The sequence below is a fragment of the Nerophis lumbriciformis genome, linkage group LG12 (assembly GCF_033978685.3).
Source record: "Nerophis lumbriciformis linkage group LG12, RoL_Nlum_v2.1, whole genome shotgun sequence".
Taxonomy (NCBI): Eukaryota; Metazoa; Chordata; class Actinopteri; order Syngnathiformes; family Syngnathidae; genus Nerophis; species Nerophis lumbriciformis.
Window position 1 is genome coordinate 6,972,776 of NC_084559.2, and position 27,947 is coordinate 7,000,722.

The 27,947-nt window shown below is 39.9% G+C and overlaps 1 protein-coding gene across 1 annotated transcript in view; it reads right to left on the reverse strand.

Moving 5' to 3' along the window:
- LOC140679251 (stalled ribosome sensor GCN1-like) overlaps window positions 1-27,947 on the reverse strand; it is a 68,054-nt gene that overhangs the window by 12,694 nt on the left and 27,413 nt on the right. The window contains exons 28-50 of the mRNA XM_072914274.1: window positions 25,842-25,966; window positions 25,436-25,625; window positions 25,275-25,345; window positions 25,035-25,200; window positions 24,754-24,948; window positions 21,081-21,327; window positions 19,102-19,223; window positions 18,865-18,979; window positions 18,319-18,498; window positions 15,199-15,419; window positions 15,030-15,098; window positions 14,821-14,959; window positions 14,527-14,723; window positions 11,458-11,600; window positions 11,251-11,368; window positions 9,758-9,973; window positions 9,470-9,634; window positions 4,965-5,126; window positions 4,783-4,875; window positions 2,068-2,211; window positions 1,705-1,974; window positions 1,505-1,618; window positions 23-253 (exon numbers count right to left, since the gene is read on the reverse strand). Coding sequence (XP_072770375.1) covers window positions 23-253; window positions 1,505-1,618; window positions 1,705-1,974; window positions 2,068-2,211; window positions 4,783-4,875; window positions 4,965-5,126; window positions 9,470-9,634; window positions 9,758-9,973; window positions 11,251-11,368; window positions 11,458-11,600; window positions 14,527-14,723; window positions 14,821-14,959; window positions 15,030-15,098; window positions 15,199-15,419; window positions 18,319-18,498; window positions 18,865-18,979; window positions 19,102-19,223; window positions 21,081-21,327; window positions 24,754-24,948; window positions 25,035-25,200; window positions 25,275-25,345; window positions 25,436-25,625; window positions 25,842-25,966 — 3,693 coding nt within the window. The remainder of the gene's footprint in view (window positions 1-22; window positions 254-1,504; window positions 1,619-1,704; window positions 1,975-2,067; window positions 2,212-4,782; window positions 4,876-4,964; window positions 5,127-9,469; window positions 9,635-9,757; window positions 9,974-11,250; window positions 11,369-11,457; window positions 11,601-14,526; window positions 14,724-14,820; window positions 14,960-15,029; window positions 15,099-15,198; window positions 15,420-18,318; window positions 18,499-18,864; window positions 18,980-19,101; window positions 19,224-21,080; window positions 21,328-24,753; window positions 24,949-25,034; window positions 25,201-25,274; window positions 25,346-25,435; window positions 25,626-25,841; window positions 25,967-27,947) is intronic.

The following is a 27,947-nucleotide window of genomic DNA, read 5'->3' on the forward strand; positions in this document are numbered from 1 at the left end:
AGCAGGGGATCAAACAACAGACCTTTGCCAGCAGCAGGGTGAGAGTTTCCAGCAGCGCAGTCTTCACTGTCCAAGCAAAGCGGTCACCCAAAATACGAATAAGTGGACCAGTGATGTTGACCACAGAGGGCCTCAGGGCCTCAGGGGACGTCAGTTTGATGACCCCTCCTAATGCTTTGGCTGCTTCTTCTTTCTGCTCAGGACTACCAGTTAAGACACCTTCTCTCAGGACAGGCAGTATGCAAGTAACACCCTGTAAACAAAAAAAGATCAGCATTAACAGAGCAGCAGTTGATTGCTTTGGTTTTAAAACATAGTTCATTTATCTATTGTACCAACAAAATAAAATGTCATTTCATTATACATTAAAAGTAGGGATGTCCGATAATATTGGACTGCTGATATTATCGGCCGATATATATATATGCTTTGAAATGTAATATCGGAAATGATCGGTATCGGTTACGTAATTATCGGTATCGGTTTCAAAAATGTAAATTCATGACTTTTTAAAACGCCGCTGTGTACACGGACGTAGGGAGAAGTACAGAGCGCTAATAAACTTTAAAGGCACTGCCTTCGCGTGCCGGCCCAATCACATAATATCTACGGCTTTTCACACACTCAAGTGAATGCAAGAAAGAACTTTAACACTGTTACAAATATGCACCACACTGTGAACCCACAACAAACAAGAATGACAAACACATTTCGGGAGAACATCCGCACCGTAACACAACATAAACACAACAGAACAAATACCCAGAACCCCTTGCAGCACTAACACTTCCGGTACGCTACAATATACACCCCCCGCTAACCCCTACCCCCCCACCTCAACCCCGCCCACCTCAACCTCCTCATGCTCTCTCAGGGAGAGCATGTACCAAATTCCAAGCTGCTGTTTTGAGGCATGTTAAAAAAAATAATGCACTTTGTGACTTCAATAATAAATATGGCAGTGCCATGTTGGCATTTTTTTCCATAACTTGAGTTGATTTATTTTGGAAAACCTTGTTACATTGTTTAATGCATCACAACAAAATTAGGCATAATAATGTGTTAATTCCACGACTGTATATATCGGTATCGGTTGATATCCGAATCGGTAATTAAGAGTTGGACAATATCGGAATATCGGATATCGGCAAAAAAGCCATTATCGGACATCTCTAGTCTAGTCTAGTTACACAGCATTAAAATATTAGATAGCTTAAAAAAAAAATCAACTATTATTTTTTATTTAAGATCAATAGTAACTAATTGCACACATACGAAAACTTTAATCTAAATTGAAATAGGCAGATATGGAGCAAAGGAAAGTCAACAAAATGCAAAAGGTTCAAAAATCCGTCCACTCCTATTCTACCCTAAAATCCTATTATCCTTATGTCTGTGGTGAGACTTAACATGTAGGCAGTTGCTATTTTGGATTATGTCGACATCAGTCAGCCAGTCCAAGGGCATAAACATATATTTGGTATCATATAGTATAATGAGTTACCTTTTTGGGCAAACAGAAACCAGGCAGATGTTGACCCTTTACATCAGCAGCTACTGATCTGATGTCTCGATGAATGTCGTCAATAAGAGCCAGCTGGCTGCTTGCGTCCAGTTTCTATTTGAAGAAAAACAAACACAGTGGGTGTGTGGGTGTTGAACAACTTCCAGAAGGAGAGTATTTGGAAAGCAGAATGAGCGTACCCTTGTGATGGAGTTGATTGTGTCCCAGCTCTGAGTCAGGATTTCAGTGTTGGGGTCATTGAGGAGGCGGATAAGGCCAGAGAGCAGGTTGCGGGTATGGGCACTATAGTCAAGGCGTGTGCGGGCGAAGTAGCCGTTTAAGATAGTAGCGGCAGCCTGTCTGAGCCCAGGGTCAGTGTTTCGTGTGGCCTCCAATAAATCATCTATGATAATACGCTGGCCCATATCATCATCCACTGAGAGGATCACGCTTTGGCAGTTGCATAATTCCTAATGCAAAGTACATTTTTTATCAGAAAGGTACAAAAATAAATGGTACAGTCACACAAATAGATAGGAATGGCTTATGGAGGCAAGTGTTACCTGAGGTTCATCTTCTGTTCCTAATTTTCCTTTAAGTGAGGAAAGAATGGCAGGTAAAATAACGCCCAGGTGGCGGGTCAGAGCATCACCAGCCACAGCTGACAGAAAGGCCAGCACACGTGTGTTCACAGGAGGAGCCGTTAACTGAGAGAAAATCATTTGCATCAGTTAGTCACTTAGAATAATAACGTTTAGTAGTCGTAGTACGGTGGAACCTGTTTATAACTCTCTGACTTGGCTGACAAATTCCGTAACCAAGCTAAAAACTATCCATTGCTTGCACATAGATTAGGGGTTTAACGGTACATGTAGTTGTATTGAACCGTTTCGGTACAGGGGTTCCAGTTCGTTTCGGAGGTGTACCGAACGAGTTTCCATACGGACATATTAAGTAGCGTAACGCACGTTGTGTAAACAATGCACAACCGGCATGCTAGCAGCTAACGGGCTACGATAGACTGACTATACGCCCTATTTTCACCGGACATGTCCTCTTTTGCGGAGCTGTCAGGGCGGAGTTTCTTAAATGCCTCAAATGTCCGGCATTTTGAGTTAGGGTTGCGTGTATTTTCAATGTACGTTCAGGGTTAAGAAGGGGTTAAAAACAAAACAAATTGTGTGCGCGGCAGCATTCGTGAGGGAGTGGCAGAGACAGAGAGAGAGAGAGTTATGATAAACGCGCATGCGTCGCCAGGCTCTGTTTTTTATCCATAGATTTATCAGATTGAATGTTTTATTATCTATAGCAGGGGTGTCAAAAGTGTGCCCCGGAGGCCATTTGCGGCCCACAGCTAATGTCTTAAAGGCCCACGGCACATTCTAAAAATACTATTAAAATACAATCAAAAACATAACAAAAGTGAAATTAAAAAGCTTAGAGGTTAAATGTAATTTAGAAAAAGTTGCAATGTTGACTAATAAAACAAAGCTGTTTTTTTTTCTTTCAAACTGTCTTTGCTCAAAGGAGCCTAAATGCTGTTTACCGTAAGTTAATTTACATTTTTATGGAAGGTGCTTTATGTTTATTCAGCCAAAATGGGACTATTTACTTTATTTGCATAATACGAAAATGTATATATTTGCATGCTTAGAATAATGATAAGGTACACTTTATTTGTAATTATTACATTTGTCTAAATTTGATGACGTAACTGTTTGATTGCATATATGGCGGAAGGATCTGTGTGGTTGGTTGGTTTTTGGACAGAGTGCATTATGGGTAATGGCAGTCAGGTGCGGGGAATTGAGCCACACAGTTTTTTGACCTCACTTTTACTTTTTCTTAGTCTTGCTTTTTCTAACACCTACTGTAACAAACTCGCTTTATTTTGCCATTCATTTGTTCCCACATCGTTATTGTTTTACGTTTTTGAATTATTAAGTAAAGGATACAAAACGAAGAGGAGCGTCTGGAGTTTGTTTGTTGTCGCCGCAGCAAGCGGAGCAGGAGAAAGTAGAGGAGCGTCAAGCTAAAGGCTTCATTAGGAATCTACACATAATATTGAATCAAAATCAATGTTATTATGAATTATTGACCTATCCAAGGTTCCGATTACTTCACATCAAATATTCCACTAAGAAAAAAATTTTGGGTGGAAGATTTTGCAAATTTGGTATATACATAACCCCACAATGTATATTCTGTTGTTTTCTTACTGTACCGAACTGTGACCTCTAAACCGAGGTACGTACCTAACTGAAATTTTTGTGTACCGTTACACCCCTAACATAGACATAGACATAGAAATATTTGTCCACATTTCCTCAATTAGTGTATGTTTTTATTTATTATTAAGTTTCTATGTATTCTTCTGCGTTCATATTATATTTTATACTCTAAATAGAGCTGTTGTGAAAATGTTGCTGTAAGTCTTCTGTCGTACATGCACACATCTTTTATCTGGTGAAAAAAGGGAAATAAATTAACGAGTGCATTTTTTTAGTTGCTGTGGTGAAATCCAAGTCACTCCAAACAGGAAGTCACTGCATGCAAGTTTTAATGTTGTGTAACTAAATAGTAGTTATGTTATCTACTCATGCTGCTTAATAATAACGAGAAAGTGAATAATACTACAAAAGATGAGAGATGTTGACATAAATGGAGCGATTCTTAGAAACAATCCCTCTGGCTTTGACATGTTATGCCGAAAAAAACGCAGTTGACCAGGTCAGGGCTCTCGTTATTTCGCTGAAATTATTTCCCAGGACATTTTGTGCCGCTACAGAGACAATTTATCACATCATACACTCTCCTATTCCCTCATTCTTTGGGAGTTTTCCTTTCTACAGTTATAATGTAATGACATTTGACGTGCATTCTCTTGCAATTTATAATTGATCTGTAATAGTAAGATACAAATGCATCATAGATTACTGCGTAGCACTTCACTGGCATGACAAACTGGAGTTACAATGTTTAATTAGAGGAATTTCCAAGTCATCTTTCTCTTCTCTGTTACTTTTCATTCCTGCACTTCCTCAAACATTTTTTTAAATCCCTGAAAAACTAATTCCTTTGTTTTTATCTTAGTTTACTGCATAACTCAATTTACTTTGACAAATGCAGGTGCCAGATGTGTAAACATAATAACACAATTAGAACACCGTTTGTTTACATATTTCACCAGAAAGGCAAAGTGTTACCAATTGAAAGATGAGTATCAGGTTCCACGGTATTAATCATATTATTATTAACCAACAAGAAGATATATGAACCTTTGGCACCAAATAGGGCAGCACAGATCGACTTTTCACTGCCATGACTTGCTTGAGTCCATCCAAGGCAAACTCTGCTGTCTCCTCGTCATCCTGGGTAAAGAGATTTAGCACAACGTGAGTAAATTGTCTCAGTTACAGTAGAGTATGTGCTGGTTAGAGTGTTGACATGATTAACTCACCAGCTGTCTGAGGAGAGTAGGCAGGATGTCATCCAGCGCCTGGTGACCAATGGTAACATGGAGCTGCTCAAATGTTTTGGCTGCATCCTGTCGTACTTCTTCCAGAGGGTCACACAGAGCTTTCCGCACTGTGGGAACCAGAGACTCAGAGAAAACCAGCACCTATGATACAAAAACATGTAATCAGTCAGATTTTCCAGTTTTATATTGATACTTGATATTGAACATTTTGCTTCTTTAAACCCTCTAAAGCATGGGTGTCAAACTCTGACCCGCGGGCCAAATTTGGCCTGCCGTGTAATTTAATTTGGCCCTTGAGGCAATATCAAATTAACATTAGAGCTGGCCCGCCGGTATTATACAGCGGCAGTGCCGCTGCACCACCGCATTCACTGCTAATACTCATACTTGCCAACCCTCCCGTTTTCCCGGGAGACTCCCGAATTTCAGTGCCCCTCCCGAAAATCTCGCGGGGCAATCATTCTCCCGAATTTCTCCCGATTTCCACCCGGACAACATTATTGGGGGCGTGCCTTAAAGGCACTGTCGTCACGTCCGCTTTTCCTCCATAAAAACAGCGTGACAGTCCAGACACATACTATATGCGGCTTTACACTCACACAAGTGAATGCAAATCATACTTGGTCAACAGCCATACAGGTCACACTGAGGGTGGCCGTATAAACAACATTAACAACTGTCACAAATATGCGCCACACTGTGAACCCACACCAAACAAGAATGACAAACACATTTCGGGAGAACATCCGCACCGTAACACAACATAAACCCAACAGAACAAATACCCAGAACCTCTTGCAGCACTAACACTTCCGGGACGCTACAATATACACCCCTGCTACCACCAAACCCCGCCCCCGCCTACCAAGTTAATATTGATATTTACCTCAGAAGGCTGCAAATAGAAAAGAGGCATTCCATTTTTTATTTAAATTTTATTTAATATACCATTGATGTTTTTTCGTTTGTTTTTTGAAAGTTGATTTTGCACTATTAAGTTATATAAACGTTGCTTGTTTCATATTCAGTGTTAAAGCAAATCAGTGTAGCAAACTGAGCAATATTTAACGTTTTATTCATGCACTTTCTCTTGCTACTTCAAGGCTTGATTGTTTGATTCATTCATTATTGTTATTTTATTTTCAAATTTATTATTAGCCCGTGGAAAAAGTTTATGTTGATATTTACCTTAGAAGGCTGCAAATAGAAAAGAGGCATTCCATTTTTTATTTAAATTTTATTTAATATACCGGTACCATTGATGTATTTTCGTTTGTTTTTTGAAAGTTGATTTTGCACTATTAAGTTATATAAACGTTGCTTGTTTCATATTCAGTGTTAAAGCAAATCAGTGTAGCAAACTGAGCAATAATTCACGTTTTATTCATGCACTTTCTCTTGCTACTTCAAGGCTTGAATGTTTGATTCATTCATTATTGTTATTTTATTTTCAAATTTATTATTAGCCCGTGGAAAAAGTTTATGTTGATACTTACCTCAGAAGGCTGCAAATAGAAAAGAGGCATTCAATTTTTATTTAAATTTTATTTGATATGCCATTAATTTTTTTAATTATTATTAATAATATTTGAAACTCGATTTTGCATGTCACTATAAAGTTATATAAGCATTGCTTGTTCAATATTCAATGCAAAACTTGTTTGGGTCCCTATTAAAAGGTTCATTTGTTCAACCTTGGCCCGCGGCTTTGTTCAGTTTTACATTTTGTCCCACTCTGTATTTGAGTTTGACACCCCTGCTCTAAAGGCTTAGTTGGCCACATGCGTGGACAGCACCTTTTAGCTCTTATTTCCAAAATTGTGTACACTACTGAATTGGGGTCTTATGCCGACATATGGACACTTATACTGCCATCTGGTGTTGTCAGAAGAGTATAACATACAATGGAATTTGGAAAAAAAAAAGTGTAAAAATAAAAATTAGCATGTCACTACACATGAAGTACACGTTTGAGTACTTATGGAGTAAGTACATCATATCAAAAGATGATGTTTAGTTTTTATTCTAATTAGGGTCCAATAAGCCCAAATAGCAAAGAGAAATAAAAAAAGCATGTAAACAAACAGCTTGGGCCTTAAGAGGTTCATTTGCATTTCAGCTCTTTGTTTTGGCCTTTTTCCATTGCTGTAATAAGGTTTTGCGGTATAGACGATATCATGATATAAAATTAGCCGACAATAGTCCTTTCATCGTAATGCATGTTGATGACTTGTTCAAGTTCTGTCCTGCAAATTTGACAGCGACAAGCAAACGAATATTGCAACCTCAATACAATGTAGCGTTTTGCTAGCGGCTAAGTTGCCTCCAGAGTAGAGATGAGTACCATTTACATTTAAACCAATACGGTACCAATTCCCTGGGAATCGATACCGGTACTCAACAGGACCAATTTCTGGTACTTTTGTGTGTGTTAATAAATATGAATTCTTTTTGATGAATAAAATCCCATTTATTTATTGCAACATTTAAAAATGAGCTGATTATGATAACTGTTGTCCAGTTTTTAGATCTTGTTTTAGTATCACATTTCTGAGTCTCATTTTCAGGTACGACATTTAGTTGAAATTACAGTTGCAAGTCCAAGACGTTAGATAGCATTAGTGTATAGTTTGTGGTGTGTTGGCTAGTTATTTCTGTCTTTGCTGACCCTCGTCTTTTGTCGTACCCTAAAAAGTATTATTATTATTATTACGCACCCGCTGTGTGATTGTAACTTGTATATTAGCTGTAGTTTCCATTAACAAATTTGGAGGCGTTAAAATCGCCATGTAAAATGGCTAATGCTAATCAGTAGCACGTCAAGAGCAAAGCTAATGTATGTTTGCATGAAGCTAACGCATTTTAATTAGGGGTTTGGGTAAATTTATTTGTTAGCATTGTACATTGCAATATTACCTAGAGGTACTTTGGCTGAGACCACTCTCAATGCTGCTGAAATCATCACCAAGTTCCGAAAATGGCGTGACGTCACGTACAACCCAGGTATCGTTACATGGCACTGTTGAATTTTACGTGACTCTGTGCCCAGTAAGACCGGCGAGATTTGGTTGGTACCAATAAAGTATCGAACTCGGTACTCATCCTTACTTCCGAGTGCAGCAAAGCCACTTTTAAGTAAGCAATCCTCGCCTCCATGGCGGAAAATTAACACATTTCCTTACAAGTGTCATCCCTAAAGAATGAAGAGTACGGTAGCTAAACAAGATACTCTAGACACCATAGGAGAACCGCAAACTAGATTCCAAATTTTTCATATCTGACCCAGGCCTCTTTTGTATGTGGATATAAATCGTATATATGCGATGCATCCTAAATGTAAACGCTCCCACAATAAGGCTGCATTCATCTGACCAGAACGTGATCAAAAAGCAATAAGCGTCAAAATAGACAGTTACAAAAGAAAACAGAAAACGGGTGAAAATAATATGTTTAAGGATCTCACGTGAACGTTTTACCACTTCTGTCTCCGACTGCTCGCCCACGAACACGCTCTTCAAGTAGGCATTGAAGCAAAATATCCCGTATAACTGCCAGAGCCAAAATACCTGCCCTCTTCATTTTTAATGTTCTACGTGCAACAATTCGGTTCAGAATCTTCCTACTAACCCACCAGTGCCTCCATGGAAATGCCTCCCTCTACCTCAAAGAACTACTCACTCCCAAATCCTCCACTCGACACCTCCGCTCCGGACAGGCTAACCTCCTCCAACCTCCGAGGAGAAAAATAAGAACAATGGGAGACCGGGCTTTCTGCTCCGCCGCTCCCAGTCTGTGGGACGCTCTCCCTGACCACCTGAGGGCACCACAGACTGTGGATGCTTTTAAAAAAGGCTTAAAAACCCTTCTTTTTAAAAAAGCCTTTTTTTTTTAGATATATGCATACTAGTTCTAGCTATTTGGCTGTTCTAGTTTTTATTTTTTAATATCTTTTTATTTTAATTTTTTTAATACACTGTAGCACTTTGAGGTTGTTTACTCAATGGAAAGTGCTTTTTACAAGTAAAATCTATTATTATTATTATTAAAATGTTGACTATGATTGCACAAAATCATTGAAATTGCCACAAATGCGCCAGTGCTGACAACGTGGAAGCCATGTTTACTAAGGTAAACACTGCGTACGACGTCATGTCCGCATGCGGGTCAGATTGCATACACATTAGAAATCACCATTTTTTTATAATGAGAACGGCCACTAAAAAGATCGGATTTGACAAAATAAATCCGAATTGGACATCCGACCCTGCAGTGTGAACGTAGCCTTTGTTAGTGGACAGATCAATGAATCAGGAATGACAACTTAAAATACTATTCTGGTTAAAATCAAGTTAAAATATATTTCTGTAGGAATACGTTTAAACATCTTTGGATAATGCAAGGCATTTGGAGTGGATAAAATAATGCTGCAAATACTGTATGTGCTGATATCGTTCCTTTTAAAGAAATGCATCTTTATGACTCACAGCGTCTTTGCTGGTGGACTTCATGATCTCACTGAGGCCGATACAGACACCCTGCCTCTCATCACTCTTGTCGGAGCGCAAACCTTCTTCAAGGATGGGAATGATTTCTGGGAGGATCTTCTCCCCCAACTTTCTCACCAGATCACCCAGTGTCCGGGCAGCGATCTGAAATCACACAAAATTGTGTCAAAATAAAAGCATGTTCACCTTGCAAAACAGGTACTGTAGGGACTAAGCGCAACAAAAAAATACACAGAGGATAATTTAGAGGTGAAAAAGATAATATACCGTTCTCTTGTCAGGGCAGGTGGAGGCCAAAAAGCTCAGCAGTAGGGTGAAGAGGGTTGGGAGGATTTCTCGAAGGGTTCGGGGTGTGTTGGACACCACTATCTTCCACACATGAAGGGACGCCTGCCTAACCACCAACTGGGTGTCTGAACGGCCCATATAGAGTCCAGAAAGGACACGGTTACGCCGCTCACCACCTAGAGCTGAAATGATAGCCTAAAAAGGGGGATAATTAAAGTGAGACACTGCCCAACACATGAAACATTTACAGTAAAAAGATGTTTTTTAAAGTATAATATTATAAGATCCCAATTTGTTCATCGATTGCACCGAACAGCTATAATGCAGAGGACTTCGGGGGTTTTCAAAATCTAAAATGTTGTCTGTAATCATCTGATCTGTGTCCCCATCTGGTGAATTTACGTTGTGACTAATTTAATTGCTTTTTTTTTTTTTACCCATTTTGCTACATCTCACACTTAGCCAGAAATGCTTTGGTGCGCTCCAGGGGAGACCTGCATCAATCATCCTTTGTAAACTGGTTGAAATAATCTGTGGTCCTCTACATCAGTGGTTCTCAAATGGGGGTACATGTACCCCTTGGGGTACTTGAAGGTATGCCAAGGGGTACGTGAGATTTTTTTTAAATATTCTAAAAATAGCAACAATTCAAAAATCCTTTATAAATATATTTATTGAATAATACTTCAACAAAATATGAACATAAGTTCATAAGCTGAACATCAAATCAAGTAGGCTATTCCATTCATTACCATAAACCCAAATGGTTTAACCCTCACTAAAATGTCTGTCAAAAAGAACTGTGAAAAGAAATGCAATATTCAGTGTTAACAGCTAGATTTTTTGTGGACATGTTCCATAAATATTGATGTTAAAGATTTCTCTTTTTGTAAAGAAATGTTTAGAATTAAGTTCATGAATCCAGATGGATCTCTATTACAATCCCCAAAGAGGGCACTTTAAGTTGATGATTTCTATGTGTAGAAATCTTTATTTATAATTGAATCACTTGTTTATGAGGTGCCGACTTGTCCAGGGTGTACACCGCCTTCCGCCCGATTGTAGCTGAGATAGGCTCCAGCGCCCCCCGCGACCCCAAAGGGAATAAGCGGTAGAAAATGGATGGATGGGATGGATGTTTATTTTTCAACAAGTTTTTAGTTATTTGTATATCTTTTTTTCCAAATAGTTTAAGAAAGACCACTACAAATGAGCAATATTTTGCACTGTTATACAATTTAATAAATCAGAAACTGATGACAGTGCTGTATTTTACTTCTTTATCTCTTTTTTTCAACCAAAAATGCTTTGCTCTGATTAGGGGGTACTTGAATTAAAAAAATGTTCACAGGGGGTACATCACTGAAAAAAGGTTGAGAACCACTGCTCTACATATCTAAAACACACTACTGAGATTTCATCTTAAAATATATTACCAAGGTGAATTAACTTAAATAAATACATGATCTTACTTTATTCGATTGAGCAGTTCCAAAGTTGTCATCCTCAGATGCGGTTTCTGTGGTCATTTTTCCTGTTACTCCAGAAATATGGAACAGCAGATCTCCAAGCAGCTGGACTGAGCTGAACCTGCAATGCAACAGAAGGATGCAAACACAGTTTTTAAACCCTTTGCAACGCCACATCTACTTATTACTGTGAGTAAGTCAAAGTCTGACCTGATTCTCCAGAGGTCATCAAACAGCCCCTGTTCTAGTTCAGGAAGTAGGAGTGCAATGGCAGTTTCTGCATACATGCTAACAATGCACTGGCCAGCTCGCAGAGCAGTGTCTCTCACATACTCATTTTCATCAGCCAAAGCCTGGTGGATCAGACAAGCATTGATTATGCAAATACAACGAATAGATTAAAATTAATCTAAGTAAAAAAAAAAAAATTAAACATTATCATACACAAAGTTAACTTACCGGTTGTCATTATTGCTAAGCCGCATAAAATGACAACTGCAACATAGTTTACCCGGCAAGTTTTAACAGCGCTTCACTTTTTCCACATTTTGTTATGTTACAGCCATATTCCAAAATGGAATTAATTCATTTATGTTCTTAAACTTCTACAGACAATACCCCATAATGACATTGTGAAAATGTTTTTTAAAAACATTTTGCAAATTTATTAAAAAAAAAATTAAAAAAAAATCACATTTGTTCAATACTTTGTTGATGCACCTTTGGCAGCAATTACAGGCTCAAGTCTTTTTGAATACAATGTCACAAGCTTGGCACACCTATCTTTGGCCAGTTTCGCCCATTCCTCTTTGCAGCACCTCTCAAGCTCCATCAGATTGGATGGGAAGCATTGGTTATAATCTAGGTTGTCTCTGTACATTGCTGCATTCATCTTAGTCTAGTCGGAAACGTGACTAAGAACCCGATGGTCACTCTGTCAGAGAAAGAGGAGAACCTTCCAGAAGGACAATTATCTCTGCAGAAAACCACCAAATAGGCCTGTATGGCATTACCGTAATAGTGGCCAGACAGAAGCCATTTCATAGTAAAAAGTTTGCCAAAACGCACCTGAAATACTCTCAGACCATGAGAAACAAAATTCCCTGGTCTGATAAGATAAGGATTGAACTCTTTGACGTGAATGCCAGGCATCATGTTTGAAACAAACTAAGCCCCGTTGATCAGCAGGCCATCTCGACAGTGAAGCATGGTGGTGGCAGAATCATGCTTTGGGGATGTTTTTCAATGGCAAGAACTGGGAGACTAGCCCGGATGGAGGGAAAGATGACTGCCGCAATGAACAGAGACATCCTAGATGAAAACCAACGCTTTCCATCACACATATACAATATATATATATATATATATATATATATATATAAGTACATATATGCATATACCTATATATATCCATATACATATGTACACATACACACATATGTACACGTACACACATATATACACATTCACACATATGTACACATGCACACATATACATATGTACACATACACACGTATACATATGTACACGCACACATATATACATATGTGCACGTACACACATATGTACACTTACCGTATTTTCCGCACTATAAGGCGCACCTAAAAACCACAAATTTTCTCAAAAGCTAATAGTGCGCCTTATAACCCGGTGCGCTTTATTACGATTAATTTTCATAAAGTTTCGATCTCGCAACTTCGGTAAACAGCCGCCATCTTTTTTCCCGGTAGAACAGGAAGCGCTTCTTCTTCTACGCAAGCAACCGCCAAGGAAAGCACCCGCCCCCATAGAACAGGAAGCGCTTCACCCGCCCCCATAGAACAGGAAGCGCTTCACCCGCCCCCGGAAGAAGAAGAAAAAACGCGCGGATATCACCGTACGTTTCATTTCCTGTTTACATCTGTAAAGACCACAAAATGGCTCCTACTAAACGATCCGGTTCATAAAAAGACGCAATCTCTCCATCCGCACACGGATTACTACCGTATTTCACAGCAACTGAACCGCACTGTGGAACGGGAGCACGTACGGTGAATATTCGCTCCACAGGGAATGAGAAGTCATCCTTCACTGTGGTTCTAGCTTGCCATGCTAACTTCCACTCATGGTGATATTCAAAAGGAAGACCTTGCCAAAAGAGACCTTTCCAGCCGGCGTCATCATAAAAGCTAACTCGAAGGGATGGATGGATGAAGAAAAGATGAGCGAGTGGTTAAGGGAAGTTTACGCGAAGAGGCCGGGTGGCTTTTTTCACACAGCTCCGAAGGCGAACACACCTTCACTAAGACGGGCAGACAGCCTCGGACGACATACGCCAACATTTGCCAGTGGATCGTAAATGCTTGGGCAGATATTTCGGTCACAACTGTGGTCCGAGCTTTCCGGAAGGCAGGATTCACAGAACAACAGCGACACTGACTCCCGATGACTTCTACGAGACGGAACCGGCCATTTTGGATACCACGCTTGCGCAACTTTTCAATTCGGACACCGAAGACGAAGAATTCGAAGGATTTACGAATGAAGAATAACTTCAGAAGGTGAGCGCTATGTTTATTTTGTGTGTTGTGACATTAACGTTCGAGCAACATTATGTTGCTATTTATTGCTCTACACCATTTTGAATTTTACTATGTTTGTGATTGCACATTTGCGTACATTTTGGGACAGAGTTGTTAGAACGCTGGTTTTCAATATATTATTAAAGTTTGACTGAACTATCTGACTGTTTTTTTGACATTCACTTTAGCGCAGCGTTTTTTTGACATTCACTTTAGCGCAGCGTAGGCGCGGCTTATAGTCCGGGGCGGCTTATTGGTGGACAAAATTATGAAATATGTAATTCATAGAAGGTGCGGCTAATAATCCGGTGCGCCTTATAGTGCGGAAAATACGGTATACACATTTACACATATATACAAATGTACACATATACACATACATACATATGTACACATACATACATATGTACACATACATACATATGTACACATACATACATACTGTACATACATACACACACACACACATACATACATATGCATTTTCTTTTTTCTGGCTGCACTCTAACTATTGTCTAGTTACACAGCATTGAAACATGAATACGTGGCTTCCAGTTTAGTGCAAAGTAAGATTCAAAATAAAGGCATGACAGTATTTGCCTTGTTTGGACAACAGAAAAACAACAAAATGCCTCCAATTATATTTTTTTAGATTGTTAGCCACTGGATTGTCATTGTAGTTGGTACATTCTACAACTTTAGCAAAGAAGACATTACCTTGAGGATACATGGAATGATGGGTCCGACATAAGGAGTAAATTTGTCTCCAAACGTAAGGGGCAGGTAGATGAACATCATGATGTAGCCATCTCTGACATGGGAGGCTATATCCACCTTACTAGCAGTTTGCACCACCTCTGGCATCAGTTTATCTAGCTTCTCCACACCAAGCCCAGCCATCACCTCAGCCAGTCCTGAACACACCAAAAAGAGCATTTAATTTGTATGTATAATTTAAATTTGTACACAAAAAAACAAGAGCAAACAATGACTATGAATGATGTAAGTTACCTTGGGCTGCGCCAGAGCGATCTACAGAGCTCTGCTCAGAGGCCAGCGTCTCCATGAGCCACGGCAGCAGGTCATCAAAGCAGGATTCACCCATTCCCTTCACCATGGCGCCCAGTGCTTTGGCTGACACTGTGCGTACCTGGAGAGTAACATCTATAGTATCAGCTCTCCAAACTACTGCAATTAAACTTGTCAGTCAAGAAACCCACCTCGGGCACTGGATCCAATAGAGAAGCCTTCAGTCCAGGAATGACACTAGGTAGGTATGGCGACAAATCCTATTGCAAAACATAACATCAGTTTCTATTTAGGGAATATGGAGCATAAGCCTAATGATACAGTACATTTAATATCATGGTTGTTCTGCACTGACAGTACCTTCTGGTCAGTAAGGGAGTACATGTTGCCAATGATCTGAGCAGCCATCTTACGAGTGTCAGTGGAACGATCCTGGAAGGCTCGCTGGACAATGGGCATAATCAGGGCAAGGGAAGGGGCATCAATGAAGTGGACAAATTTAGTGTCCAAAAGGGTTTGAAGACATGTCTGGGTCCGTCTGGATGGCTCAGTTAGAGCATCTAGCAGGACGGGTGTTATAGCTTTGGAAGAATAGTGACATAAAAATAGGAATTACGGTAGGCATATCATTACATACTAAAACAGTCACACACACAACAATTTCCATACAACTGGCAAACTATTTCTTGCAACCAGGCAGTACCGTATTTTTCGGACTATAAGTCGCAGTTTTTTTCATAGTTTGGCCGGGGGTGCGACTTATTCTCAGGAGCGACTTATGTGTGAAATTATTAACACATTACCGTAAAATATCAAATAATATTATTTATCTCATTCACGCAAGAGACTAGACGTATAAGATTTCATGGGATTTAGCGATTAGAAGTGACAGATTGTTTGGTAAACGTATAGCATGTTCTATATGTTATAGTTATTTGAATGACTCTTACCATAATATGTTACGTTAACATACCAGGCACGTTCTCAGTTGGTTATTTATGCGTCATATAACGTACACTTATTCAGCCTGTTGTTCACTATTCTTTATTTATTTTAAATTGCCTTTCAAATGTCTATTCTTGGTGTTGGGTTTTATCAAATACATTTACCCAAAAAATGCCAATTATACTCCAGTGCGACTTATATGTTTTTTTCCTTCTTTATTATGCATTTTCGGCCGGTGCGACTTATACTCCGGAGCGACTTATACTCCGGAGCAACTTATACTCCGAAAAATACGGTAATTATGGACTTACTAAGCATAACTAAACTTATGGCTAAGCCTTAGATTAATTTTGTAGTGCAGAACTAACAAATCAAATAGGGAACCTTAGCTGTTGAGTCGATGACGGGTTTCCTCGTTTGCGGGTACGAAGCACGTGCAAACTTGATAGCACATGGAAAGCTGATCTACTAAATGTGTGCTAAGTGGATTGCATCTGTTAAGTGAGCAGAATAAGGTGTGCAATCCATTTTGCGTCGCAATTTCATTAATAAGCAGAACATATGCTGGTAAGCAAAATGCCCACAATACTGGGAGTAGAAGAGGCAAATATATTAAAGGGGAACATTATCACCAGACCTATGTAAGCGTCAATTTATACCTTGATGTTGCAGAAAAAAAGACCATATATTTTTTTAACCAATTTCCGAACTCTAAATGGGTGAATTTTGGCGAATTAAACGCCTTTCTATTATTCGCTCTCGGAGCGATGACGTCACAACGTGACGTCACATCGGGAAGCAATCCACCATTTTCTCACTTTCGTCGGTGTGTTGGCGGAGGGTGTAACAACACGAACAGGGACGGATTCAAGTTGCACCAGTGGCCCAAAGATGCGAAAGTGGCAAGAAATAGGACGAAATTTGTTCAAAATACGAGGCTGTGGGGAAAGCCGACGAAATGGTCAGTCGTTTGTTCCACACACTTTACCGACGAAAGCTATGCTACGACAGAGATGGCAAGAATGTGTGGATATCCTGCGACACTCCAAATCAGATGCTGACATCAACTCCAAAACTGGACAGATCAGCTTTCAGGAAAAGAGAGCGGATGAGGGTATGTCAGTATTTTGTGTCTATTTAGGTATGGTTAACCTGAGTGCTGAAATCGTGGAAAAATATATGTTCTGAGCGTGCCTGAAATGGGCTGTCTGCACTCTCAAAGTGCATGTTGTTGCCAAATGTATTTCATATGCTGTAAACCTAGTTCATAGTTGTTAGTTTCCTTTAATGCCAAACAAACACATACCAATCGTTGGTTAGAAGGCGATCCCCGAATTCGTCCTCGCTTTCTCCCGTGTCGCTGGCTGTCGTGTCGTTTTCGTCGGTTTCGCTTGCATACGGTTCAAACCGATATGGCTCAATAGCTTCAGTTTCTTCTTCAATTTCGTTTTCGCTACCTGCCTCCACACTACAACCATCCGTTTCAATACATGCGTAATCTGTTGAATCGCTTAAGCCGCTGAAACCCGAGTCTGAATCCGAGCTAATGTCGCTTTACCTTGCTGTTCTATGCGCCATGTTTGTTTGTATCGACATCACTATGTGACGTCACAGGAAAATGGACGGGTGTATATAACGATGGTTAAAATCAGGCACTTTGAAGCTTTTTTTAGGGATATTGCGTGATGGGTAAAGTTTTGAAAAAAACTTCGAAAAATAAAATAAGCCACTGGGAACTGATTTTTTATGGTTTTAACCCTTCTGAAATTGTGATAATGTTCCCCTTTAAACACGCGCAATGTGATTATCAACACATCACCGCTTAGCAAGAGTTGTATTTAGCACTTCTGAAAAGTACGTGCAAACTGAGTTTACACACACGACTGCAGAATCGATGCTCACGCTGTGCTTGCAATTGTTTGCGTCTTGAGCACAGTAAGTAAAGGCTCTCTCCCAGGAGAGCATCTGCAGCGCACGAAAGTGGGTTTCATTGTGGATGCACCGGACTGCTTCTAAAATGCCCATAAAAAGTAGTTCATGTGTGCTGCTTTTTTGATATCAAAACACTACTAAAATCATGATAACATGAATGTGCAGCAAATTATCAAGGGTCTCATGGTGAAAGCTGCGTAGTACACACAAAAACCTCATTTAAGTAAGGCGGTCTGCACAAGTTATGAACAGCACGTGCAATGTTAGTAGATCGCATGCAACACGCCCACATAACAGTACACGCAATTTTATAGATTGCATACGCTGTTTAGCACGTGGTATTTGGATCTTGGTAAATCAGGCCTTAAGTTGATTGTATCTTGTTTGGGCAAAATTAAAACCTTAAGTTTAGAATGTTTGGCTTTATTTACTTTTAAATGATTATTAACAAATTATTAATTACAAAGGCCTTTTGTGATAACGTCCAAAATAAAGGGCTACTCTGAAGATGGTGTGACTATTTTAGAACAAAGTTGCACTAAATTCTACACACACTTCAAAATGAGAAATCGTTTTTATACAGACACCGATTACAATTCTCACCAAGAATTTCAGGGTTACGGATGACAGAGCCAATTTGTCTTAGAGCCTGCTGACCAGCCTTCTGCACCTTCACATGGGAGTCGGTCAACACCTCTGTCAGCTTGGGAACAATGCTAGGGAGACAGGAAGATAACTGCTTGGGTGCACAGAAGGCCATGGCACCCAGTAACTCCACAGAGCCTAGAAAAGCAGAGTTACAAGATTTGATTAGTCACATGAAAATAAATCTGCAGTTTAAATGTTTTAATACAAAATGTATAACATGACAGCTTCTGCTCAGAGATAAATGGCAAATGGGTTATACTTGTAAAGCACTTTTCTACCTTCAAGGTACACAAAGCGCTTTGACACCATTTCCACATTCACCCATTCACACACTGATGACGGGAGCTGCCATGCAAGGCCCTAACCACGACCCACTAGGATGGCGGAAGTTGGGAACTGAACCAGGAATTCTCACGGCCGCTCTACCAACCAAGCCATAATCACATGTTTGGGTTTTCCATCCTTTCAATACATCAACGGCTGTGTGTTGTCACAACAAACCTGCTTTAGTACGCCATGATTCTTCTTCCAGAGCCACCAGCAGAGAAGGGAGGACGAGTTTCACACCGTGTGCACTCAAGTTCCTCATCACTGCCTTGGCACAATCATCAGCAGCCTGGTGTAGGATAAAGGAAATGTTGCAAATATTCACACAACTTCCATTTCTGATCACAACACCTGGATAGAGTGTTATTTTAGTGTGGGGGTGAAAATCTAACACGTGATCGTCTTGCTCACCTCTCTGACATACTGATTTCCATCTCCAAAGCAAAGGAGAAGATGTGGTAGTACATGGACAACATAAGGCTCAAAGAGCTTCCCCAACATGTTGCACAGCATCTCAAAAGCAAAGAGTGATCCTGAAAAGACAGATATCATTATTTAAATTCTGAATATATATATATATATGTATATATATATATATTCATATAACATTTCTATCCTTTCCAGTATTTTATTGAAAAAAAACCCAGCATACTGGCACTATACTGGCACCATACTTATTTTGATTATTGTTTCTCAGCTGTTTGTAAATGTTGCAGTTCACAAATAAAGGTTTATAAAAAAATAATAATTGAAAAAAAGAAAAAAAAAAGTAGCCTCTGCGAATCGCCAACTATTTTTATAATCGATTAGTTGTTGCAGCCCTAATATATATATATATATATATATATATATATATATATATATATATATATATATATATATATATATATATATATATATATATATATATATAGCGAGTATTTATACCCCTCTAAATTGTCTATTGGTCTAATATATATTTAGCGAGTATTTATACCCCTCCAAATTGTCTATTGGTCTAATTGGACACATTTGGAAACTTAACATAAAACCATGTATTGCTCTTCATTGTGCAGCTGGTCATGCTGGGGGCACACCCCAACTAAAAGCCCTCACAGGCTTGTAACATAAAAAAAGTACACAAAGAATGTACAGAAATATTTGTACTACTTTTCCTGTTTTCATGCGTTATTGTCAATTATGCAAATTGGACAATGACGTAATCTACACACCCAACGCTACAGAGATTGTAGTCCAGCTAGAAACACTGCAAGACACAACAAAATTAACATGGCAGCTCTATTAGACAAGAGTATTAAATAACATATGAAAACAGAATACCGGTAATGTCGGTTCAAAAGTCCTTTGTTATTACGCATTTTCCTTGTGTCTCTGAACAATGTCACCAGTAAATGTGTAGGCAATGGCTAGTTTCCTTTTTCAATTTTAGTTATGTCCTCGTGAGTCAGCCAGTTTGAAGGACGTCAACATAAACGGGTTCCACTGCCCAACGCATCACAAGGAATTCTCTACCTCCTAGATGCCTTTGCTGAACTTGCAGTGTTCTTTGGGACCCCTCGAACCCCAACCATAGACTTTTAAAGCTTCTCTAGAAGGCCCTTCAGGCAACTTCATAACAGAACCACCAGGTTTAGGAACAGCCTCTTCCCCAAACGGTTTACCTACCAAACTCCATCCCCCACTGAACCTCTATGTCCCCATATCATCGCTACCTCTCCCTCCCCATCTCTCTCAATGACACTGACTGTTCTTACCCAATCCCTTCATCGAGCTGCATTTTATTCAAATCATTATGTATTTATAGACAATATTGCAGATCCTCTGTATACTAATAAAGCACACACATACATATGTTCTTAGTACATCTGGTACTTACATACTTAAAGAGCACACCTGTATATTTGTCCAAAGCAAATGTATTCACATAACACACCTGTTTACTTGTTTATAATACATCTGTTTATATCACGTATGTAAACCATGTATAATTATTCCCACCTGTTCAGTTGAGTTGACTGTGTTTGTATTTTAATTTACTGCATATGTATATCACACACCTGCTGCTCTTGCATTTCTTATTAGATGCTAAACCACATTTTGTAATCCTGTATTTATACATGTATAATGACAATAATGTTGAATCTAATCTAAGAATTATCTGTCTGATATTTATTGTGCACTCCTACTAAATTATAACTGGTCAACTGGCTTTCACTTGTATAGGATTTTTCTACCTTCATGGCGCATTGACAAAGATAAATACAAGATATTTCGAACCCACAGTCATCAGGTTTGGACCACTCCACAACCTGAGCCATGCGGCCCCAGCAGAAAATGGTGAGCAAGGTGAAGACAGTTCAACTTCCGTGGTGGAAAAGGTTATCACTCACCTTCCCTTCGTCTGAAGTTTTTCTTGTCCTGGATGGCATCAGTCAGTGTAGCCATGATCTCCTGCTGTTTGAGAGCCAGGATCCCAAGCCCTTTGACAAGGCCAGCCAGCCCATAGGCTGCCCCCTTCCTCTCAGCATACTTGTCACTCTCCAGAAGCAGCTGCAGCAGGTTTCTTACAATTCCTGCAGCATCCTCTTTGATGGCAGGCACTAAAGGAGGTAAACAGCTAGCCACAGATTCCTGGACCTACATGAAGAAAGTGAAAAATAAAGCTCACCACAAGTTGAATATTATATGTTTCATACTAGAAATGAGAAGCTGGGGAATATTGATCAATTGAGATAGGTTGATTGGAAACACTAAATTGGCCTTAGTGCAGTGGTTCTTAACCTGGGTTCGATCGAACCCTAGGTGTTCGGTGAGTCTTCCTCAGGGGTTCGGCAGAGCGTCCGCCGCAGCGGTCGAGACACACCAGACTCATGAATTGATTAACGTGGACCCCGACTTAATTAAACAAGTTGAAAAACGTATTCGGGCGTTAACATTTAGTGGTCAATTGTACGGAATATGTACTGTACTGTGCAATCTACTAATACAAGTTTCATTCAATCAATCGTATAAATAAAAACTTCTCCCTATCGGCGTATCTGTTCTATAAAGTTAACATTTGAATAACAATAAAAAGGAAGTCCAAGTCTAAGTATTATGGATACCCCCAAACAATGTTCCCTCTAATTTTCCATCTGATTTGCAAGTGTGTAAATTTGTTGTGAATTCATGCACTATGTTGTTTTTGTTCTTTGAACAAGGTGATGTTCATGCACGGTTCATTTTGTGCACTAGTAAAAAAAAACATATAACTTTGTCTTGAATTTGAACAAAAAAAAATACATTTTATTTTTCACTAAAGAAGGGTTCGGTGAATGTGCATATGAAACTGGTGGGGTTCGGTACCTCCAACAAGGTTAAGAACCACTGCCCTAGTGTGTGAATGTGAGTGTGAACATTGTCTGTCTATCTATGTTGGCCCTGCGATGAGGTGGCGACTTGTCCAGGGTGTACCCCGCCTTCCAGCACCCCCCGCGACCCTGAAAGGGACCAGCGGTAGAAAATGGATGGATGGATGGATGATTGCCCTACTATTTTCCTTACAAACTGAGCTTGTCTTGCTCCTTACTACAAGTGAGAATATCAATAATGCAAATAAAGCTCACAGACCCCTCAAAAATCTAAACAAATCATGTATCTTATTGACAAAGTTGATGGCAGAAGAACTGCTATTTCCAACATCAGATACAGTGACAACCCGTCTACTGTATGTCGACCAACTCAGCAAGTCTTGGTCCACTGTGTTTTTATCACTAAATACTTTGAAGTCAAAAGAACATTCAAGACACAAAAATCGTATTTCTTGGACAAAAATGTGTCACTAAAACGTGTGTTGTAGTATTGTTATCGTCATCATTATTGGCAATCAGCGTAAACAAGTCACAAACAATGGCTAGTTTCGGTTTCAATTTCAGTTACGTCGACATCAGTCGGTTAGTTTCACTGTATTACTAAAGAAAGCTCCTTCTTCCACAACTAATTATTTTGCTCAGGAAGAAACTACACATGCATGGTGATTAATGACTATAATGTATCCTACAAGGCAGATTTCAAAAGATTTTAACTGTCTTTTGACTACATGCAAGTAGTTGGTAGTCAAATGTAATTCTGAGATCATCAGTAAAACTATACTAGTAGAGATGTCCGATAATATCGGACTGCCAATATTATCGGCTGAAAAATGCTTTAAAATGTAATATCGGAAATTATCGGTATCGGTTTCAAAAAGTAAAATGTATAACTTTTTAAAACGCCGCAGTTCGGAGTGGTACACGGACGTAGGGAGAAGTACAGAGCAGTTGCTTCTCCCAGTCATACTTGGCAACCCTCCCGATTTTCCCGGGACACTCCCGAATGTCAGTGCCCCTCCCGAAAATCTCCCAGGGCAACCATTCTCCCGAATTTCCACCCAGACAACAATATTGGGGACGTGCCTTTAAGGCACTGCATGTGCGTGCCGGCCCAATCACATAATATCAACGGCTTTTCACACACACAAGTGAATGCAAGGCATACTTGGTCAACAGCCATACAGGTCACACTGAGGGTAGCCCTATAAACAACTTTAACACTGTTACAAATATGCGCCACACTGTGAACCCACACCAAACAAGAATGACAAATGTAACCTGTATGTTACTCTAATAAAGCACTGTACAAGTACTAAGTAGAATAGTGAATGGTATGTCTGGGCTAGATCAGAAGAAACTAAATTCAGCTCTAGGAATGGAGAGTAATAAAGACTGAACACAGGATTTATGTTTAAGTGGTACCAAATTATATTAAAGAATAATAGGAAAAATAACAAACAACATTAAACATGTAAATTCAAATGGCCATTCACATATACATCAATTCACACAACGTTCAGTTATTTACAATATCAGTATACGTGATTTAGTCCTTGTTTTTTACCAATGATGGTATGAGCGCAACACAAATTCATAGTTCATTAAACGGCCCCGCAAAATCCACGTTGTGGTGGCAGTGTCCAGAGGGGTTTTCGTGAAGGGACGGGGGAAAAGTGAATGTTCAGGAGGACCGCAATGAACTCGTTGCGTTTTGGCAAAAAAGAAGGGAAAACAGAGGGCGGCTGCTGAGAAGCCTCCTACCAGCCCGGGGTTCGGTTGGGTGGATTCAGTTCAGGTAGTTCGGTTCCAGGCATAAAGCTTCAGACTCTAGTTCAGGCTCTAAGCTCGCCATCCAACCTGGCCAATTCCGCAGATAAATCACTCTCAAACACTCCCGCGGACGACCCACGGCTCCGGTAGTCGGCTCCTGCAGCAACCTCACAGTGTGTTCCTCTCGTTCTCACCGGTAGCAGCCCACTTCCGGGTTTTATGCTGTCTGACAGCCGCGTTAAGTCACGTGACCGCGTGACGTAATGACGCACGCAAGAACAGCTTAGATGACGAAAATAAATAGAAAGGATATTTAAATGGGGTTTTGTCACCCGGGTTACACAAACACATTTCGGGAGAACATCCGCACTGTAACACAACAGAACAAATACCCAGAACCCCTTTCAGCACTAACTCTTCCGCGACGCTACAATATACACCCCCCGCTACCCCCCACATCCCCACCTCAACCCCGCCCCCCCCAACCCCGCCCACATCAACCTCCTCATGTTCTCTCAGGGAGAGCATGTCCCAAATTCCAAGCTGCTGTTTTGAGGCATGTTGAAAAAAAATGCACTTTGTGACTTCAATAATAAATATGGCAGTGCCATGTTGGCATTTTTTTCCATAACTTGAGTTGATTTATTTTGAAAAACCATGTTACATTGTTTAATGCATCCAGCGGGGCATCACAACAAAATTAGGCATAATAATGTGTTAATTCCACGACTGTATATATCGGTATCGGTTGATATCGGAATCTGTAATTAAGAGTTGGACAATATCAGAATATCGGCAAAAAAGCCATTATCGAACATCTCTATATACTAGACATAATTTTTAAATCAAATGGATCAATTGGAAGCTATATGGATCAATTGGAAGCTATACATTCATTAATAACATTGTAGGAAGAAATAATAGGCACATTTAAGTTTCTTACCTGCTGAGATGGTGTGGAAAGGGCAGTGATAAGCTTGGCCACAATGGGTTTAACCTTGGGGTCACTTTTGTCCAGATGTTTGGCCAAGGAGCCCATGAGAATGACAACGCTCTGACGGACAGAGTCATAGCTGGCATCCTGAGGAGCGTTCTTCAGAAACTCTTCAAACACTGGCAGTAGGGTGCTAACATTGTCCTGATGAAAAAAAACACCACATACCACACACAATGTTTGAAATGACAAATGACACATTAAAAACTACATTGAAATGACTTCCACACCTTTCCATGAGTGTTGAGAGCGGAGAGGGCTGCGTCCAACATGCAGCGGCGCACTTCAGTATGGCGGTCATTCAGGGCATCAGGAACAAAGAAGAGGAAAAGTGGTGCTACCTGAGAGTTGTCCAGGTACTGTGACATCTTGTTCACAGTAAGAGCAATGCCACACCTGAGAGAGAAGCCATTAATGCAAAAACAATCTCAGTACACTATGAAGGAGGGGCTTTAATAACGTACTCTTACCTTGCTTCCCATTGGTCAGGGGGAGATTCAGAGATGACTCTACCCAAGGTGTCCAGCACAGGTGGTGGTCTCTTTAAAAGACAAATACATGTGATTTCTTTATGAGGGGATCAAAAAGCAGGAATAATCTGTTTTAACACTGGTCAAATGTAGGTTCTCACGTAAAGCTTTTGGTGGTAAAGCTCAGTTAGCTGTCCAAGAACTGGGGCTGACTGGTCTGTATATTGAGAAACCGCACTTGACAGTGCTTCAGCTGCAGCTGAACGAACAGCCTCTTCGTGGTGGGTGATGTCACTAATCAGAAGAGAGCAGAGCTCTGGCACCAATTCCAAATCAAGAGATTCCCAGAGTCTGAGGAGGAAGTTGGGAGGGAGAACCAAAAATGTTAGCTTTCCCTTCAGTTTTACAAAATCTGAGCAGTATGGTGCAAAAAAGCTTTACTGACATTTAAAAACACTTTTAAGAGACACCCAAATATACTGAGTGTGCCTTCATAACTACCGGTACATTGAAATAGATAAAGGCATTTGATAGACCTGAAGAAGAAAGATATTCAAAATTACATACTTTTCAGCAAGAATTCGACCCTCTTCTTCCACATCAAACCGAGCAATCCAAAGCCTGCGTAGCAAATTCAGTCCACTTTGCTCTGTGCTGTCTGTCGGCAACGCAAACTCCATCTCCAACAAGCCCTGTGCATCAGGATTGGAGTTGAAAAAAGGGACCATACAGACATCCATCCATTTTCTACCGCTTATTCCCATTGGGGTCGCGGGGGGCGCTGGAGCCTATCTCAGCTACAATCGGGCGGAAGGCGGGGTACACCCTGGACAAGTCGCCACCTCATCGCAGGGCCAACACAGATAGACAGACAACATTCACACTCACATTCACACACTAGGGCCAATTTAGTGTTGCCAATCAACTTATCCCCAGGTGCATGTCTTTGGAAGTGGGAGGAAGCCGGAGTACCCGGAGGGAACCCACGCAGTCACGGGGAGAACATGCAAACTCCACACAGAAAGATCCCGAGCCCGGGATTGAACCCAAGACTACTCAGGACCTTCGTATTGTGAGGCAGATGCACTAACCCCTCTGCCAGACAAATACAATGATATTAAGCAGAACACTTAACACACACATTCCAGTTCGGAAATGAATAATGTGAATACTGTAGTTACTTTGTTATTGATTATCATCTGTTGAATAATAAATGCAAACCAAGGTAATTAACAGATTGAGAACTGGCGCCAGAATCATACTCAGAATCTAAGTGGAAAAAACAAGATCAGAGTCTAACCCAAACTCAGCAGATGGATACGATGCAACAGGCACGTTCTCTATCTCAGCCTGCTTATGTTTCTACACTCGTTCATATCGTCTACGATATGAACGCAGCGACAACTCTTCAGCTTATCCTTCTGAGTATACATATATAAATATATATATATATATATATATATATATATATATATATATATATATATATATATATATATATATGTATATGCTCGGCTCGGGAAACATGCCGGCGACTTCATGGACTTTGCTTTGAAAATGTTCCCTCCGAGCTAACGGAGCCGATCACTTCGTTTAACTTAATTTCAATCGCTTTTACTTCCGTGGAGTCTCGGTGTGCGATTAAGAGCGCAATGCATACTTACACTCATGCACATAATCACGTTTCATCAAACATATATTAACGTTGTTGCCCTAGGGTAAACTGGGTGTAACACATGGCACACTGACAAAGCTTAACCTATTGTTACTATAACAATCTACAAGGTTAATGTAGGTTGCTTCTCTTTCTCCCCCTCCATTTTTCTGCATTCTTTCGTATCTCAAGTTATCATTACGTATATGTATTGTTGCATTTGAACAACTGTATTGTTGATAATAAAGTTAAAGTATTGGTAGTGTTCTTTATCAATAGCGCTATTTCTATTGGTATTTGTATTGATCCATTTGTAGTGTAATAATGCTCATTGTCATTTCTGCATTATTTTTTTGTTTTTCGCTAACTGCTTATTTGCTATTACTTTTACCATCATATTTGTACATGTCGTATTTGCTGATGTTGCTCTATTGTTGTTGTTGTTTGCTGTTGCTGTTTTTGTCTCTCTGTCTAATCCCCCTCTTGTCCCCACAATTTCCCCCTCTGTCTTTTTTTTCTCTTTCCATCCCCTCCTGCTACGGACCGGCTGCACTAAATGATAATATAAATACATTTAATAAAGTCAAATACAAATAAGGCAACAAGAGAAGTATCCTACACTTCTCTTTTGTAAAGTAAATCTGAACAGGCGACATGGGCATCTACATCAACTACCGTATATGATTTGCCTGAGAAGCTTGACAGGACACAAAAAAAAAAAATAAAAAAAAAATAAATAAAAAAATAAAATAAAAAGAGCGCAATGCTGTTGGAGGAGAAACATATTTTATGTTGCAGTTTCATTTTGAACGTGCAACTAGCGTCCTTCCGTCAGCTGCTGGGACTGAGAGTTGTTTATAAAGTCTGTAGTTTGTTTACTGTGATGCTCACTCGTCCTATAATTTAACTGCAAACTTTTAGTTAGAAACATCAATACTAGCTCAAATGTTTTGTCATCTCATTGAATTGAACGCTGGCTGAGTTGTCGGTGAGGCACAAAGATTGTGTGTTAGATGCGA